At 47.7% G+C, this 18575-nt stretch overlaps 1 protein-coding gene across 1 annotated transcript in view; it reads left to right on the top strand.

Moving 5' to 3' along the window:
• LOC121289625 (NACHT, LRR and PYD domains-containing protein 3-like) overlaps nt 1-18575 on the top strand; it is a 110491-nt gene that overhangs the window by 64965 nt on the left and 26951 nt on the right. The window contains exons 2-5 of the mRNA XM_041209256.1: nt 2982-3077; nt 9399-9565; nt 16070-16241; nt 16346-16411. Coding sequence (XP_041065190.1) covers nt 2982-3077; nt 9399-9565; nt 16070-16241; nt 16346-16411 — 501 coding nt within the window. The remainder of the gene's footprint in view (nt 1-2981; nt 3078-9398; nt 9566-16069; nt 16242-16345; nt 16412-18575) is intronic.

Below are 18575 nucleotides of genomic sequence, written 5' to 3'. Positions count from 1 at the left end.
GGGAGCGGGGCTGGGTCAGTGAGGGGCGCGTGGCTGGGTCAGTATAGGGAGCGGGGCTGGGTCAGTGGGGGGAGCGGGGCTGGGTCAGTGCGGGGTGAGGGGCTGGGTCAGTGGGGGGTGTGGGGCTGGGTCAGTGGGGGGTGCGGGGCTGGGTCAGTGAGGGGAGCGGGGCTGGGTCAGTATAGGGTGCGGGGCTGGGTCAGTGGGGGGTGCGGGGCTGGGTCAGTATAGGGTGCGGGGCTGGGTCAGTATAGGGTGCGGGGCTGGGTCAGTGGGGGGAGCGGGGCTGGGTCAGTGGGGGGGAGCGGGGCTGGGTCAGTGGGGGGTGCGGGGCTGGGTCAGTGGGGGGTGTGGGGCTGGGTCAGTGGGGGGTGCGGGGCTGGGTCAGTGGGGGGTGCGGGGCTGGGTCAGTGGGGGGTGCGGGGCTGGGTCAGTGGGGGGAGCGGGGCTGGGTCAGTGGGGGGTGCGGGGCTGGGTCAGTATAGGTTGCGGGGCTGGGTCAGTGCCCGGGTGCGGGGCTGGGTCAGTGGGGGATGCGGGGCTGGGTCAGTGCCCGGGTGCGGGGCTGGGTCAGTGCCCGGGTGCGGGGCTGGGTCAGTGCCCGGGTGCGGGGCTGGGTCAGTGCCCGGGTGCGGGGCTGGGTCAGTGCCCGGGTGCGGGGCTGGGGCAGTGCCCGGGTGCGGGGCTGGGTCAGTGCCCGGGTGCGGGGCTGGGTCAGTGCCCGGGTGCGGGGCTGGGTCAGTGGGGGTTGCGGGGCTGGGTCAGTGCCCGGGTGCGGGGCTGGGTCAGTGCCCGGGTGCGGGGCTGGGTCAGTGCCCGGGTGCGGGGCTGGGTCATTGCCCGGGTGCGGGGCTGGGTCATTGCCCGGGTGCGGGGCTGGGTCATTGCCCGGGTGCGGGGCTGGGTCATTGCCCGGGTGCGGGGCTGGGTCATTGCCCGGGTGCGGGGCTGGGTCATTGCCCGGGTGCGGGGCTGGGTCATTGCCCGGGTGCGGGGCTGGGTCATTGCCCGGGTGCGGGGCTGGGTCATTGCCCGGGTGCGGGGCTGGGTCATTGCCCGGGTGCGGGGCTGGGTCAGTGGGGGGTGCGGGGCTGGGTCAGTATAGGGTGCGGGGCTGGGTCAGTATAGGGTGCGGGGCTGGGTCAGTGGGGTGTGCGGGGCTGGGTCAGTGGGGGGTGCGGGGCTGGGTCAGTGGGGGGTGCGGGGCTGGGTCATTATAGGGTGCGGGGCTGGGTCAGTGGGGGGTGCGGGGCTGGGTCAGTGGGGGGTGCGGGGCTGGGTCAGTGGGGGGTGCGGGGCTGGGTCAGTGGGGGGTGCGGGGCTGGGTCAGTGGGGGGTGCGGGGCTGGGTCAGTGGGGGGTGCGGGGCTGGGTCAGTGCCCGGGTGCGGGGCTGGGTCAGTGGAGGGCGCGGGGCTGGGTCAGTGGGGGGAGCGGGGCTGGGTCAGTGGGGGGAGCGGGGCTGGGTCAGTGGGGGGAGCGGGGCTGTGTCAGTATAGGGTGCGGGGCTGGGTCAGTGCCCGGGTGCGGGGCTGGGTCAGTGGGGGGTGCGGGGCTGGTCAATGCTAGGTGGCTGCAGGGGTGGGTGCAATGTGAGTTAAACAGCAGATAAGTAAATTTTACATTGTCTCATTCATTCTTTATAAATTAACGCTGGAGAATAATTAATTTGTAATTTGGAGAAAAGACTGATCCAAGACTGAATCATTTTTATACTTCTACAGTGTAGAAATGATAGGACACTGGCTGATAGTTTGATTGGGCACAAGGGTATGGGCATACATGCAGTGAGCCACACAAGTGGAGAAAATGCAACAAATTGCATTTGTCTTGCACCTTTCATTCGCAAAACATTCCATGCTGCTTAACAAAACCAGTACAATTTCTTTTGAAAATGGTACCAAGATACTGAAGGAGTACCAGAGCACGTGGTCAGAGAGTTGGTGTTTTTAAGGAGAATTTTAAAGGAGGAGAGAGAAGTAACAGAGGCTGAGAGGCTCTGGAAGGGAAAAGCTCAGAACTTGGACCCCAGTTTTGGATGATTATCATCAGGATGTGAAACATGACAGACTCGGAGAGATGGAGGGCAGAGATATCGATGTCTTCCAAAGCTGTTCGAGGTTACATAGATAAGAAGAGAGGGGCCATGGAGAAATTTGAAAAGCTAGGTTGGGAATTTTAAAATGAGATGTTGTGAGACTAGGAGCCAGCGTGGACTAGTAGGCACAGATGATGGGTAAAAGGGACTTGTTTAGAGTCAGGATACAGGAAACTGTGATGAAGTAGAGCTGGGTGTCCTCAGCTTACCTGTGGAACCAGGCTGCCAAGGGGCGGCTTGTTGTTGAGAAATAGAAGAGGGCCAACGAGACATCATTGGGAGACTCCAGAGATAATGGTGTGGGAGTGGGAAGAGATTCTTTGGCTGCAATTTAATAGATAAGAGTTGATCTGGGAACTTTTGCCGCATTTTCACCCAGCTTGGTGACAGCAGAGAGGAGTTGGAGAAGGATGATGTGGTCAACCATGTCAAAGGCTGTAGACAGGTCTAGAAGGATGAAAATGCTTCATTTCCTACTGCCAGAGCCAGGAAGGGTGTTATTTGTGACTTCAATAAGAGCCGTTTTGGTCCTGTGGAATGGTTGCACCTTGATTGGAGGGATTCAAACATGGAATTCCATGAAAGATGGGCATGGATTTTGGAGATAATAACATGTTGAAGTGGGAAAAGGAGACTGGAGGGCAGTTGTTTGCAAGGACAAAGGGGTCAAGGGTGGATTTTTGGAGAAGGGTGAGAGCAGGTCGTACATTGTCTAGCAGCCAAAAATCTACCATCTGTATCACCGTGACACTTGTGAGATTGTAAATTCCCTAAAGATATCCTGCAAATAAATGCTGCGCATCGCCTCACTGTTTGAAGCTGTCAATATTCTTCTGATTTTAATATATCCATCTAATCCTTGTATTCATCTAATATTTATTACAGAACATCCTAATCTGGGAACATCTGTCAGTACCATGGCTGAAGGTCCAAACGAGACAGAATATCAAACAACTACAAAAGGAATGAGAATGGCCACAGGTAGGTTCACAAAATACTTCAGGATAAAATTTCTTTGCTAATAGATTGACCATATCTTGTGCAAGACCTGCAGCTCAGACAGGAAGAGGGAACAGGACAGGGGCCGAGTAGAAGGAGTTAAATGAGTGACCCTCTAAAGGGCCATCACAGTCACAGGTTGAGGGAGCTCCTGAGTACTGGAACTGTTGAGTAGATAACTGACCATGGTGCCATGCGTGGTCAAATGCTGCCATGATGGCAGGGAGTCACCTCACCTCAGATCTAGAATCAGTTGGCTACTTAAAGAAGAGGGCTCCTGTGTATTGAAGTTTTTATTATAATTTCACTCCTGAAAGGTCTGGCTCCAATCTTTTTTACTATACTCCCTAGTCATAGAGCCATGGGGGGAATTCCACACCAAGGCAGTGACCCGCACCACCTCCTTGGCTTAAAATTAAGCTGCACCTAGCTCCATGTGACTGGGAGTGTCCGAGCCAAATTAACAGCCATAGGGCCATTAATTGGCTCAGAACAAGACTTAAGCTGCTATCAGAAAGGATTTCCCACCTCTGAGAGCTACCTGCTAATAAAATGGCAAGTAGCATTCATGCCATACAGGTGCCAAGCAATGATAATCTCCAACAAGATAGAATATAACCATCTCCACTTGACATTTAATAGCATCACCATCATTGAATCGCCCGCTTTCAACATCCTGGGGGTTACCATTGACTGGTAACTGAACTGGATTAGCCATATAAATACTGTAGCTACAAGAGCATGTCAGAAGCTGGGAATTATGAGGAGAGTAACTCACTTCTGTCTTCTCAAAGTCTGCCCACCATCTGCAAAGCACAACTTAGGAGTGCAATGGAATATTCTCCCCTTGCCTAGATGTCTGCAGCTCCAACAACACTCAAGAAAACCTACACCATCAAGAGCCCACTTGATCAGCATCCCATCCACCACGTAGAACATTTAAACAATTATTCTTTCATGGGTTGTGGGCTTCACTGGATAGACCAGCATTTATTGTCCATCCTGAGTTCTAAGTTGCCCTTGAGATGATGGTAGTGAGCTGCCGCCTTGAACTGCTGCAATCCACATGGCGCAGGTATATCCACAGTGCTGTTAAGGAGGGAGTTCCAGCGACAGTGAAGGAATGGTGACATATTTTCAAGCCAAGATGCTGAGTGGCTTGGAGATGAACTTCCAGATGGTGGTTTTCCCATCTATTGCTGCGCTTGCCCACTGAGATGGTTGCGGCAGGTGGGTGGGAAGGTGCTGTCTAACGAGCCTTGGTGAGTTCCTGCAGTGCATCTTGTAGATCGTGCACACTGCTGCCACTGTGTGTCGGTGGTGGAGGGAGTGAATGTTTGTGGATGGGGTGCCAATCAAGCAGGTTGCTTTGTTCTGGATGCTGTCAAGCTTCGTGAGTATTCACGGAGCTGCACTCATCCAGGCAAGTGGAGAGTATTCCATCACACAGCTGACTTGTGCCTTGTAGATGGTGGACAGGCTTTGGGGAGTCAGGAGCTGAGTTACTCACTGCAGCATTCCTAGCCTCTGACCCGCTCTTCTAGCCACAGTGTTTATGTGGCTAGTTCAGTTCACTTTCAGGTCAATTTTGACCCTCAGGATGTTGATGGTGGAGAATTCAGCAATGGTAATGGCATTGAATGTCAAGGGGCGATGGTTAGATTCTCTCTTGTTGGACATGGTCATTGCCTGGTACTTGTGTGGCACGAATATTTACTTGCCACTTGTCAGCCCAAGCCTGGATATCACCCAGGCCTTGCTTCATGTGGACATGGACTGCTTCAGTATCTGAGAAGTTGCGAATGATGCTGAACATTGTGTAATCATGAGTGAACATCTCCACTTCAGACCTTGTGATGGAATGAAGGTCATTGCTGAAGCAGCTGGAGATGGTTGGGCTTAGGACACTACCCTGAGGAACTCCTACAGTGATGTCCTGGAACTGAGATGATTGACTTCCAACAACCACAACCATCTACAATTGTGCTTGGTCTGACTGCAACCAGTGGAGAGTTTTCCCATTGACTACAGTTTTGCTAAGGTTCCCTGATGCCACACTCAGTCAAACGCTGCATTGATGTCAAGGGCAGTCACTTTCATCCCACCTCTGGAGCTCAGCTCTTTTGTCCATGTTGAAACAAGGCTGTAATGAGGTAAACAGCTGAGTGACCCTGGCGGAACCCAAATGAGTGTCAGTGAGCAGGTTATTGCTGAGCAATTGCTGCTTGAAAGCACTGTTGATGAACCCTTCCTTCACTTTTCTGATGGTCGCGAGTAGACTGATGGGTAATTGGCCAGATTGGATTGTCCTGCTTTTTGCGTACAGGACATGCCTAAGCGATTTTTCACATTGTCTGGCAGGTGCCAGTATTGTAGCTGCACTGAAGCAGCTTGGCTAGGGTCGCAGCAAGCTCTGGAGCACAAGTCTTCAATACTGTTGCTGGAATATTGTCAGGGCCCATAGCCTTTGCAGTATCCAGTGCCTGCATCTGTTTCTTTATCACGTGGAGTGAATTGAATTGGCTGAAATCTGGCATCTGTGATCCTGGGGGCATCTGGTGGAGGCCGAGATGGATCATCCACTCTGCACCTCTGGCTGAAGATTGTAGCAAATGCTTCAGCTTAATCTTTTGCACTGATGTACTGGACTCCCCCATCATTGAGGATGGGGATATTTGTGGAGCCTCCTCCTCTAATGAGTAGTTTAATTGTCTACCGTCATTCATGACTGAACATGGTAGGATTGCAGAGCTTAGATGTGATCCATTGGTTGCGGAATCATTTAGCTTTGTCTGTTACTTGCTACTAATGCTGCTTGGCACACAGGTAGTCCTGTGTTATAGCTTCGCCAGGTTGACACATCATTTTTAGGTATGCCAGATGCTGCTCCAGGCGTTCCCTCCTGCACTTTTCATTGAACCAGCGTTAAACCCCTGGCTTGGTGGTAATGGTAGAGAGTGGGAAATACCGGGCCATGAGGTTATAGGTTGTGGTTTAGTACAGTTCTGCTGCTGATTGCTCACAGCGCTTCAAGGTTGCCCTGCCTTGAGTTGCTAGATCTGTTTGAAATCTATCCTAATTAGCACGATGATGGAGGGTATCCTCAGTGTGAAGACATTAGCTCCTTCCACCACTTATGCACAGTGGCAGCAGTGTGTAGTGTCTACAAGATGCACCGCAGCAACTCACCAAGGCTCTTTTGACTCCATCATCCAAATCCATGACCTTTACCACCAAGAAGAACAAGAGCAACAGATGCGTGGGAATACCGTAACCTGCAAGTTCCTCTCCAGGCCACACAGTATCCTGACCTTGAAGAAAATCACTGTTCCTTTCCTGTCACTATGTCAAAATACTGGAACTCCCTTCCCAGAAACGTTGTGGGCATACATGCACTAGATATATTGCAGTGGTTCAAGAAGGTCTCTCACCATCTCCTTCTCTGGGGCAATTTGGGATAGACAACAAATGCTGGCCTTGCCAACGACTCCCACATCCAGCAAACAATAAAGAAATTTAAAAACAAAAAAACTGCGGATGCTGGAAATCCAAAACAAAAACAAAAACAGAATTACCTGGAAAAACTCAGCAGGTCTGGCAGCATCGGCAGAGAAGAAAAGAGTTGACGTTTCGAGTCCTCATGACCCTTCGATAGAACTTGAGTTCGAGTCCAAGAAAGAGTTGAAATATAAGCTGGTTTATGGTGTGTGTGTGGGGAGCGGAGAGAGAGAGAGAGGTGGAGTGGGGGTGTGGTTGTAGGGACAAACAAGCAGTGATAGAAGCAGATCATCAAAAGATGTCAACAACAATAATACAAAATAACACATAGGTGTTAAAGTTAAAGTTGGTGATATTATCTAAACAAATGTGCTAATTAAGAATGGATGGTAGGGCACTCAAGGTATAGCTCTAGTGGGGGTGGGGAGAGCATAAAAGATGTAAAAAAAATAAATCAATAAATAATTTTTTTTTTCCTTTTTCTCTTTTTATAATGGAAATAGGTGGGAAAAGGAAAATCTATATAATTTATTGGAAATAAAAGAAAAGGAAGGGGGAAACAGAAAGGGGGTGGGGATGGGGGAGGGAACTCACGACCTAAAGTTGTTGAATTCAATATTCAGTCCGGATGGCTGTAAAGTGCCTAGTCAGAAGATGAGGTGCTGTTCTTCCAGTTTGCGTTGGGCTTCACTGGAACAATGCAGCAAGCCAAGGACAGACATGTGGGCAAGAGAGCAGGGTGGAGTGTTAAAATGGCAAGCGACAGGGAGGTTTGGATCATTCTTGCGGACAGACCGCAGGTGTTCTGCAAAGCGGTCGCCCAGTTTACGTTTGGTCTCTCCAATGTAGAGGAGACCACATTGGGAGCAATGAATGCAGTAGACTAAGTTGGGGGAAATGCAAGTGAAATGCTGCTTCACTTGAAAGGAGTGTTTGGGTCCTTGGACGATGAGGAGAGAGGAAGTGAAGGGGCAGGTATCGCATCTTTTGCGTGGGCATGGGGTTGTGCCATAGGAGGGGGTTGAGGAGTAGGGGGTGATGGAGGAGTGGACCAGGGTGTCCCGGAGGGAGCGATCCCTACGGAATGCCGATAGTGGGGGTGAAGGGAAGATGTGTTTGGTGGTGGCATCATGCTGGAATTGGCGGAAATGGCGGAGGATGATCCTTTGAATGCGGAGGCTGCTGGGGTGATAAGTGAGGACAAGGGGGACCCTATCATGTTTCTGGGAGGGAGGAGAAGGCGTGAGGGCGGATGCGCGGGAGATGGGCCGGACACGGTTGAGGGCCCTGTCAACGACCGTGGGTGGAAAACCTCGGTTAAGGAAGAAGGAGGACATGTCAGAGGAACTGTTTTTGAAGGTGGCATCATCAGAACAGATGCGACGGAGGCGAAGGAACTGAGAGAATGGGATGGAGTCCTTACAGGAAGCGGGGTGTGAGGAGCTGTAGTCGAGATAGCTGTGGGAGTCGGTGGGTTTGTAATGGATATTGGTGGACAGTCTATCACCAGAGATTGAGACAGAGAGGTCAAGGAAGAGAAGGGAAGTGTCAGAGATGGACCACGTGAAAATGATGGAGGGGTGGAGATTGGAAGCAAAATTAATAAATTTTTCCAAGTCCCAACGAGAGCATGAAGCGGCACCGAAGTAATCATCGATGTACCGGAGAAAGAGTTGTGGAAGGGGGCCAGAGTAGGGCTGGAACAAGGAATGTTCCACATACCCCATAAAGAGACAGGCATAGCTGGGGCCCATGCGGGTACCCATAGCCACACCTTTTATTTGGAGGAAGTGAGAGGAGTTGAAGGAGAAATTGTTCAGCATGAGAACAAGTTCAGCCAGACGGAGGAGAGTAGTGGTGGATGGGGATTGTTCGGGCCTCTGTTCGAGGAAGAAGCTAAGGGCCCTCAGACCATCCTGGTGGGGGATGGAGGTGTAGAGGGATTGGATGTCCATGGTGAAGAGGAAGCGGTTGGGGCCAGGGAACTGGAAATTGTTGATGTGACGTAAGGTGTCAGAGGAATCACGGATGTAGGTGGGAAAGGACTGGACAAGGGGAGAGAGAAGGGAGTCAAGATAACGAGAAATGAGTTCTGTGGGGCAGGAGCAAGCTGAGACGATCGGTCTACCAGGGCAGTTCTGTTTGTGGATTTTGGGTAGGAGATAGAAGCGGGCCGTCCGAGGTTGGGTGACTATCAGGTTGGAAGCTGTGGGAGGGAGATCTCCAGAGCAGATGAGGTCAGTGACAGTCCTGGAAACAATGGCTTGATGTTCAGTGGTGGGGTCATGGTCCAGGGAGAGGTAGGAGGAAGTGTCTGCGAGTTGGCGCTCAGCCTCCGCGAGGTAGAGGTCAGTGCGCCAGACAACAACAGCACCACCCTTGTCAGCGGGTTTGATGACAATGTCAGAGTTGGACCTGAGAGAATGCAGTGCAGTAAGTTCAGAGAGAGACAGGTTAGAATGGGTGAGAGGAGCAGAGAAATTGAGACGACTAATGTCGCGCCGACAGTTCTCAATGAAAAGATCAAGAGAAGGTAAGAATCCAGAGGGAGGGGTCCAATAAAGAAATTTGCTGGTTTTAAATTTGAGATTGATAGCTTCTTGTTAACCATGGGTATTCAGGGATTTGGGGCAAGGTTAGGAATTAGGTCACAAATCAGCTATGCTATCACTTAATGTTTCTGGATTTTCACACTTTGTTTGATAATGTGGCTCACAGGAGGATTCAGTCGCTTCCTGTAAAGGAAGTAGAACAACATGACTGGAAATTCAATGATGTTTGTTTTTCTCCATTTTGTGTTCACAGATCCAAACTCCAGAATCACTGAGTTCTTGACAAAGTGGGATGATTTCCAGCTGTTCCAGTTGACAAAATTTTACTGGGACAGAATAGAACAGGCGATTGAAGAAGGGGTGGATGGAGTCAGCTCATTGTTAACATACGAGCAGATTTTCAATGGACAAGAACATCGGGTAAGTGGGAGGATTGCAATGAGTTTGGATTATTTAAATATTACAAAACTTGCAGAGTGTAAGGATGATAGAAGACCAAGATCTATCTAGATCATCTTCTAGCACCCAGGCAGTCACATGCTGATAATGGTGATAAATCAACCTCCAATAATTAGTCTACACCAGAACCAAGCTTGAGGTGAGGAAAGCCTCAAAGCTTTGGGAACCGTAGACCTAAAGTGATCTGTTTCTTCCAAGCATACAACACTTACCACATACAGATACAGCAGCATTGTGGTTATGTTACTGAATTAACAAACTAGTAGCCTGGACTCATACTCCAGAGACCTGAACTTAGATCTCACTGTGACAGTTTGTGAATTTGATCTAAGGTAATTAAATAATATTGAATTGTCGTCAAAAGCCATCTGGGTCGCTCATGTCCTTCAGGGAAGGAAACCTGCCGTTCTTACTCATCCTGACCTTTATATGGCTCCAGACACCCAGCAACATGGTTGACTCTTCACTGCCCTCTGAAATGGTCGAGATCAACATGCAACACAGCTATAAAAAGCTGTAATAAGAGCACCCAGCATTGGATTCAGTCACAGCTCAGTCGACCATGCAAAGTCCCCACTAACGTTGAAGGACTTGTAACAAATGTGACTAATAAAACAACAGCCTGATGTAAGAATAATCCTGTCAATATGACCATCAAACAACATTCCAGACTCTTCTGCTACTATTCCTGGGTATGCCCTTTCCCACTAGATAGATCCACCAGAGATGGCAGCCTAGGGGTAATACAGTAACCAGGGAGAGTCCTCAATATAGATTCAGGACCTCAGGAAATCTCTTGGCATGAGGCCAAAGATAGACAACAAAACCACCTGCTGATTATTGCCCTCCTTCAGTTGATGAATATGGACTCCTCCAGATTAATTAGAAAAAAGCAAGGGCAGAGAATTCACAATAGGTGGGGACTTAATTTCTCCCATCAAGAATGGCTCGGTAGCACCACTAATGACAATGCTTTCTGAGTCTTGAAAGACATATCTGCCAGACTGGGCTTGCAGCAGTTGGCCAGAGAATCAACAGGAGGTGAAACCCTATTTGTCCTCACCCATCTACCTATTGCAGATGCATCTGTCTATGACACTATAGGAGTGACCACCGCATAGTCCTCAAAGGAAATGAAGTACCGTCTTCAAATTGTGTTGTGCTATAGTATCACTGTGCTAAAAGTGATGGATACACAATAGATCTACTGTCTCTAAACTCACTATCCACAAAGCGCTGTGGGCCATCAGCTTGAGAATTCTTGTACAGCATTTCCATCACTCCACCATTTCAATCAAACCAGTGGCTCAACCCTGGTTCAATTAATGTGTAGGAGAGCATTGCAGGATCAGCATCAGAGGTCTATAAACATGAGATGCCAACCTGGTGAGGCTACAACACATCACCATAGCATATATACTTCACATCTGTCTTCAGCCAAGAGAATGAGGATGAAGGTATCAAACTCGGGTAGAGAGACTGCAAGGTTCTTGACCAAATTGATATCGGGAGTGTCAAGGTATTGGAGGTATTGGCAGGCTTAAAAGTGGACAAATCTCCAGGTCCAGATGATGTGTGTCCCAGACTGCTGAGGGAGGCAAGTGGGGAGATCACAGGGGCTCTCACCCAAATTTTTAATTCCTCTCTGGCCACAGGGGAGGTGCCAGAGGACTGGAGAACAGCTAATGTGGTTCCGCTATTTAAGAAAGGTTGTAGAGAGAAGCCAGGGAACTACAGGCCAGTGAGTCTCACGTCAGTGGTAGGGAAACTATTGGAGAAAATTCTGTAGGAGAGAATCTATCTCCACTTGGAGAGGCAAGGTTGATCAGGGACAGTCAGCATGGCTTTGTCAGAGGGAGGTCATGCCTAACAAATTTAATTTAATTCTTTGAGGAAGTGACCAGGTGTGTAGATGAAGGTTGTGCAGTTGATGTAGTTTATATGGATTTCAGCAAAGCCTTTGACAAGGTCCCACATGAGAGACTTATAAAGTAGGCAAATGCACATGGGAGACAGGGTAATTTGACGAGGTGGATTCAAAATTGGCTTAGTTGTAGGAGACAGAGGGTGATGACAGAAGGATGCTTTAGTGACTGGAAGCCTGTGTCCAGTGGCGTACCACAGGGATCTATGCTGGGTCCCGTATTATTCATCATTTTTATAAATGACATAGATGACTATGTAGCGGGGAGGATTAGTAAGTCTGCGGATGACAAAAAGATTGGCCGGGTGGTTAACAGTGAGGTTGAGTGTCTTGGGCTTTAGGAAGATACATACGGGATGGTCAAATCGGCAGATAAGTAGCAGATGGAATTTAACCCTGTAAAGTGGAAGGAGTAATTTGACAAGGAAGTATTCAACGAACGGCATGACACTAGGGAGTTCTGAGGAACAAAGGGACCTTTGCATATGTGTCCATAGATCTCTGAGGAGGAGGGGCATGTTAGTGGGGTGGTGAAAAAGGCATATGGGATACTTACCTTTATCAATCAAGGCATAGATTACAAAGGTAGGGAGGTCCTGTTGGAGTTGTATAGAACCTTGGTGAGGCTGCAGCTGGAGTACTGTGTGCAATTCTGGTTGCCACATTATAGGAAGGATGTGATTGCACTGGAGGGGGTGCAGAGGAGATTCACCAGGATGTTGCCTGGGATGAAAAATTTAAATTATGAAGAGAGGTAGGATAGACTTGGGTTGTTTCCATTGGAGCATAGATGACTGAGGGGTGACCTGATTGAGGTGTAAAAGATTATGAGGAGCATGGACAGAATGGATAGGGAGCAGCTGTTCCCCTTAGTTGAAGGGTCAGTCACGCGGGGACACAAATTCAAGGTCAGGAGCAGGAGGGGATGTAGGGAAACACTTTTTTTCCCAAAGAATGGTGATGGTCTGGAATGCACTGCCTGGGAGGATGGTGGAGGCGGGTTGCCTCACCTCCTTTAAAATGTACCTGGATGAGCACTTGGCATGTCATAAAATTCAAAGCTATGGTCTGGTAAATGGGATTAGGTAGGTAGGTCAGGTGTTTCTCATGTTTGGATGCAGACTCGATGGGCCAAAGGACCTCTTCTGCACTTTGTGATTCTGTGATATTCAGAAGCAAGTAATCCCACAACCAACAGAGTGTATAGCGTTGCATTCCTGCCAGACCATTAATATTGTGGTGAACAGCTAAACAACAAACTGGAGGAGAAGAATCCACAAACATGCACATAAGCAATAATGGGAAGCCCAGCACGAGTGCAAAAGATAAGGCTGAAGCTTTTGCAACTATCTTCAGTCCAAAGTGTTTAGCGGATGATTTATCCACTAGGTCCTGGTTCCCATCATCACTGAAACAAGTCTCCAGCCATTTTAAATCCCTTCACATGATGTAAAGGAGCAACCGAGCTCACTGGATGCAAGGCCCCCAACAACTTCCGGGCTGTAGTTCTTGAAGTTAGTGCCCCAGGACTAGCCGCAATTCTAGTCAAGTTGTTTCAGTGCAACACTGGCATCGACCTGACAATGTTAAAATTGCACAGGAATATCCTATCCATGAAAAGCAGGACAAATCTAAGCCAGCAATTGCAATTCTATTAGCCTACTCTCAGTCATCAGTAAAACAACGGAAGGTATCGTCGACAGTGCTTTGAACTGGCCCTTACTCAGCAATAACCTGCTCACCAATACTTAGTTTGGGTTCTGCCAGGACCACTCTGCTCCAGACCTAATCGCAGCTTTGGCTCAAACATGGCCAAAAGAATTCCAGAGGAGAGGTGGTGGTGCTTTCCCTTCACATCAAGGCAGCATTTGAGCTAATGTGGCATCAAGGTGTCCTCACAAAACTGAAGTCAATGGGAAACAACAATCATATTACTTCTCAATCTTTTTTTTCCAGTGAGGACGCTCCCAGTTTACACAATAGCTCCTCGCCCAACCCCTCCATCCTCTCAATCGTTCTAGTAGCTCTTATAACCTTATTGTACTGAGGCAATCAGGGCTATACACAGTTTTCTAAGTATGGACACACCAATGTTTTTAGCAAGTTGCAAATTACCTCACACTTCTGGCTCAATATTGCCCTCTTAATACAACCCAACACCTAATTTGCTTTCCATGCTGCCACTGAGAATTGTTCTCATTTTAGATAAAAGAATCACCAAATCTTACAGAATAGAAATGGGAAAATGAGTCAAACTGTAAATATTGTGAATCTGACACAATGCTATGAAACTGAAAACACCCAGCCGATCCATCATTATCTGTAAAAGGATAGGAGAATGATTCAGGTTTATCTCTAGTGTGGACTGACAATAAAAGGAAAGAGTTTGATGAGGCTGGGTAAAGGAGAGAACAGGGAGGATATAGTGGGAAAGCAATGAACTACCAGGAAACTAGTTAACAGTAAATTGAGAAACGGTAGATGACAAAAATAAGCCTGTGGGTTAAACAAAAGACATTTGAAAACAAGGGAGAGCTGAAAATGTGCAAAACCCAAACTAAGAAAGAGAGCCAAAAGAAAAATCTGTGGGTCAGAAGAAAACAATCGTTTCCTCCATCGATGCTGTGATTTTATCTCATGCTTCAGAAGCTTGAAGACTTTGATCAATTCATCCTTTAGTCTGCTCACCTTGAATCCTAAATTCTCAAATACCCACATTAACAATAACTCCTCATCCCTGGTAACATCCTGATGAATCTGCAGGACAGTTCCTTCAGTGTTTATATTTCATTCAATAATGGAGTGTCCAAAACTGCACACAACTGGAATAAATTATTTTTCTCTGCCCTCTTAGTGTGACCCATCACTCCTCATAGGAGCATCAGCAAACTAAACTCATTCAATCTGCAACTTCCTGTCCAACCATTCTGACTTGGAACTCTATCGCCATTCCCTCACTGTCACTAGGTCAAAACGAGAATGTCCTTCTCAGCAGCACTGTGCGTGTAACGGTACCAGATGGATTGCAACAGTTCAAGAAGGTCGCTCACTACCGTCTTCTCTCTAGCGTGGACTGACAAAAGGAAAGAATTAAGAATGAGTAACAAATGCTGACTTAGCCAGTGATGCCCACATCTCGTCAAAGAATATATCCTGTCCCTGTTTCTCCCTCTGACAGTCACCTCTCATGGGTGAACATCAGGTAATTGAGTTCATTCACTGTGTAATTTCCTGCCTCTATACTCTTGGCGTGGAATGTAACTCCCTTTTCCTACTGTTAGACATTGGAAAAATTGACACCATTGTCTGCTATCCCTGCCACAAACTCCATCTTCTCACCACTTGATTTTATTTCTCCCCCTGGTCACTGACTAAAGCTTAGCTAGGCTATCTGTGATTTCAGTGTCCAGCTTCCCACTGAACTCAATTTGCTGCAAACTTGCCAGCACAAAAATGTCCCACATAACACTACAAGTCTCTACCCCTATCTCAACACTTCTCCTGAACCTTCATCCATGTATTTGGAACAGTTGAGTGTGGAGGTAACCAAGGTAACCTTGCAATCTCTGGAATGTTAAGCTACTTGGATTTTGCTGCCTTTATCCTGTACCACTCCAGGTCCCAGATATCACTCGTGTGCCCACAAACCTATAATATCTCCTAGTACTCAGATGCCTTCAATTTAAAATTCCCATTCTTCTATTTAATTAACTTAATGACCTTGACCCTTTCGTTCCTTGTAAGCTGCTCAAGTCCTGAAACCTCCCATTGGAATTCTCCATTGCTCTGACTCTGGCCTTTTGAGCAGCCTCTCCTTCACACCACCACAGTGTTCAGTTATCTTGGGTCCCACTCACTCTCAAAACCTACCCACTTCCCACTCCTTACCAAGTTTTCATATTCGTAGCAAATTTGCAAAAATATCAAGCTGCTGAACTTTCAGTTTCTGAGGGGGAAATTGATCGGATTGATTGGATTTTTCACCATTATTAATATTCGATTCTCCTTACAGATAAATCAACAGTACTGGTTTGGTTCAGTCAATGGTGATTTCTCTGCCAGTTTTCATTTTAAGATTCCCATTCTTCTGTTAAAATAACTTAATGACCAGAATTGTCCCTTCCCTTCCACCAGTGATCTGATTTGCTGCTATTTTCTTGCTGAGTAAATGAGAATCTGTGACAACAGGACGTCATTGTGAGGAAACAAGTGGATCATATTGTCAATCAATAACTTGACAAAGAAAACTCATCACACTGATCACATTAAAATACTGCAGATTGTCAATGATTCCTCACTCTCTCCAAAATGTATTTCAGACTTCTGGCTTAGTTTATTTACATTTATTTGCTGTTAATGACTGAAATGAGATGAAGATGATTTTTAGTGAATGTTCATTATACATCAGTTCTCGGCCCAGTGACTGTTTATTGTGCTCAAAACAACTGGAAAATGCCATCACTCAGCAGATCCTTTCCTTCTCATTCTCAGTCTTTATCTTTCACTCTGATCTTCAATATATTCATTATTATTCTTTGCAGAAAGTCACCGAGCTCACGGATAAGGGAAACCGGGCGGAGAGTTCCAAGCTGCTCCTAAGTCTGGTGATGGAGAAAGGCTCTCGGGCCCGAAGGGTGATGTGGGAATCCTTTGTGAAAGTGCATCATGGGGTCCCAAAGTTGGATAAGATAATAAAAGAAATACAGGAACTTGGTACGGTAAAATCACACAGTGAATTCAATTTCAGATTCAAACATTCAGATTTTGCTATAACATTACACATATCTGATTTCATGAAAGTTAATTGCTTTAAACAGGTTCTGATCCATTTGATTACATGAACATTGGAAGGGGCTTATCTGATGTACCCAGTCACCTGAAAGGTAAGAGATGAAATGGACATTTAAAACCATTTCACTTTTTTTTATTCATTCACAGGATATGGGCTTCGCTGGCTGGGCCAGCGTTTATTGCCCATCCTTAGTTGCCCTTGAGCTGGTGGTGGTGACTTGCCTTCTTGAACCACTGCAGTCCATGTGGTGTAGGTACACCCACAGTGCTGTTTGAAGGGCGTTCCAGGATTTTGACACAGCGACAGTAAAGGAACGGCGATATATTTCCAAGTCAGGATGGTGAGCGACTTGGAGGGCAACCTCCAGGCAGTGGTGTTCCCATCTATCTGCTGCCCTGGTCCTCATAGGTGTTAGTGGTCTTGGGTTTGGAAGTGGATGCTGCCTAAGGAGCCTTGGCAAATTCCTGCAGTGCACCTAGTAGATGGTACACACTGCTACTGTGCGTCAGTGGTGGAGGGAGTGAATGTTTGTGGATGTGGTACCAATCAAATGGGCTGCTTTGTCCTGGATGGTGTCAAGCTTCTTGAGTGTTGTCGGAGCTGCACTCACCCAGGCAAGTGGGGAGTATTCCATTACACTCCTGACTTGTGCCTTGTAGATGGTGGACAGCTTTGTGGAGTCAAGAGGTGAGTTACTTATTGCACAATTCTTAGCCTCTGACCTGCTCTTGTAGCCACAGTATTTATGTGGCTAGTCCAGTTCAGTTCCTGGTCAATGGTAACCCCGAGGATGTTGGTAGTGGGGCATTCAATGATGGTAACACCATTGAACATCAAGGGGCAATGGTTGGATTCTCTCTAGTTGAAGATGGTCATTGCCTGACACTTGTGTGGTGTGAATGTTACTTGCTACTTGTTAGCCATGCCCTCCTGCACTCTTCATTGAACCCCTGGCTTGATGGTATTTGTAGAGCGGGGGATATGCCGGGCCATGACATTACAGATTGTGTTTGAGTACAATTCTGCTGCTGCTGATGGCCCACATCAATGCCCAGTCTTGAGTTTGCTTGATCTGTTTGAAATCTATCCCATTTAGCACGGTGGTAGTGCCACACAACACAAAGGAGGATATCCTCAATGTGAAGGCGGGACTTTGTCTGCATAATGACAGTGCGCTGATTACTCCTACCGATACTGTCATGGACAGATGCACAAGTGGCAGGCAGGTTGGCGAGGATGAGGTCAAGTATGATTTTCCCCTCTTGTTGGTTCCCTCACCGCCTGCTACAGACCCAGTCTAGCAGCTATGTCATTTAGGACTCAGCCAGCTCAGTCAGTGCTACCGAGCCACTCTTGGTGATGGACATTGAAGTCTCCCACTCAGTGCTCTCTTCGTTCAACATAGAGGAGCACTGAATCAGCTGAGGGAGAGCGGCACGTGGTACTCAGCAGGAGGTTTCCTTTCCCACGTTTGACCTGATGCCATGAGAATTCTTGGGGGTGTGAAGTCGATGTTGAGGACACCCAGGGTAAGTATCAGTGTGCTGCCACCTCTGCTGACAGGACACCAATATTATCCCAGACCCAGGGATAATGATGGATATTATCTGATATTATGGGACATTGTCTCCATGAGGATTGACTAGCCTGTGAGACAGCTCTCCCAATTTTGGGAGATGTTAGTAAGGAGGAATTTGCAGGGTCGTCAGATCTGCGATTGTCATTGTTGTTTCCTAGGTCAGTACTGGATGCTGCATCTGGTTTCATTCCTATTTTGTGTTACAACTGTGTGCGAGTCCATTTCAGAGCTAACTGCAAAGAGCTAATTGCTGTGGGTCTGAAGTTGCATGTAGGCCAGACCAGGTAAGGACGGCAGATGGGTTGAACCAGATGGGTTTTTACAACAATTGACAATGGTTTCATGATCATCATTAGACCTTTAATTCCAGATTTTTAATGAATTAAAATTCTACCATCCACCATGACGGGATTTGAACCCAGGCTTCCAGAGCAGTACTCTGGGTCTCTGGGTTACTAGTTCAGCGACAATACCATCGCCTCCTTTCTCAGAATCCAATTCATGAAATCACGTTGCCCAGTTGTTACCTATAAGCCAGTGACAATGTCCACCAAATTTCTCTCATGCCCTATTCTAGTGACGTCCCCACTAAACTCCACCAAATTTGTTCGACACAAGCTAATTTTTTTGAAGTTGTGTTGTGAATTTCTAATGGCCTCTTCCCTTTCCCAGTGAT

The sequence above is a fragment of the Carcharodon carcharias genome, chromosome 17 (assembly GCF_017639515.1).
Source record: "Carcharodon carcharias isolate sCarCar2 chromosome 17, sCarCar2.pri, whole genome shotgun sequence".
NCBI classification, from domain to species: domain Eukaryota; kingdom Metazoa; phylum Chordata; class Chondrichthyes; order Lamniformes; family Lamnidae; genus Carcharodon; species Carcharodon carcharias.
Note: the sequence above shows the minus strand (reverse complement) of the source record. Positions and strands in the feature narration are given on the sequence as shown.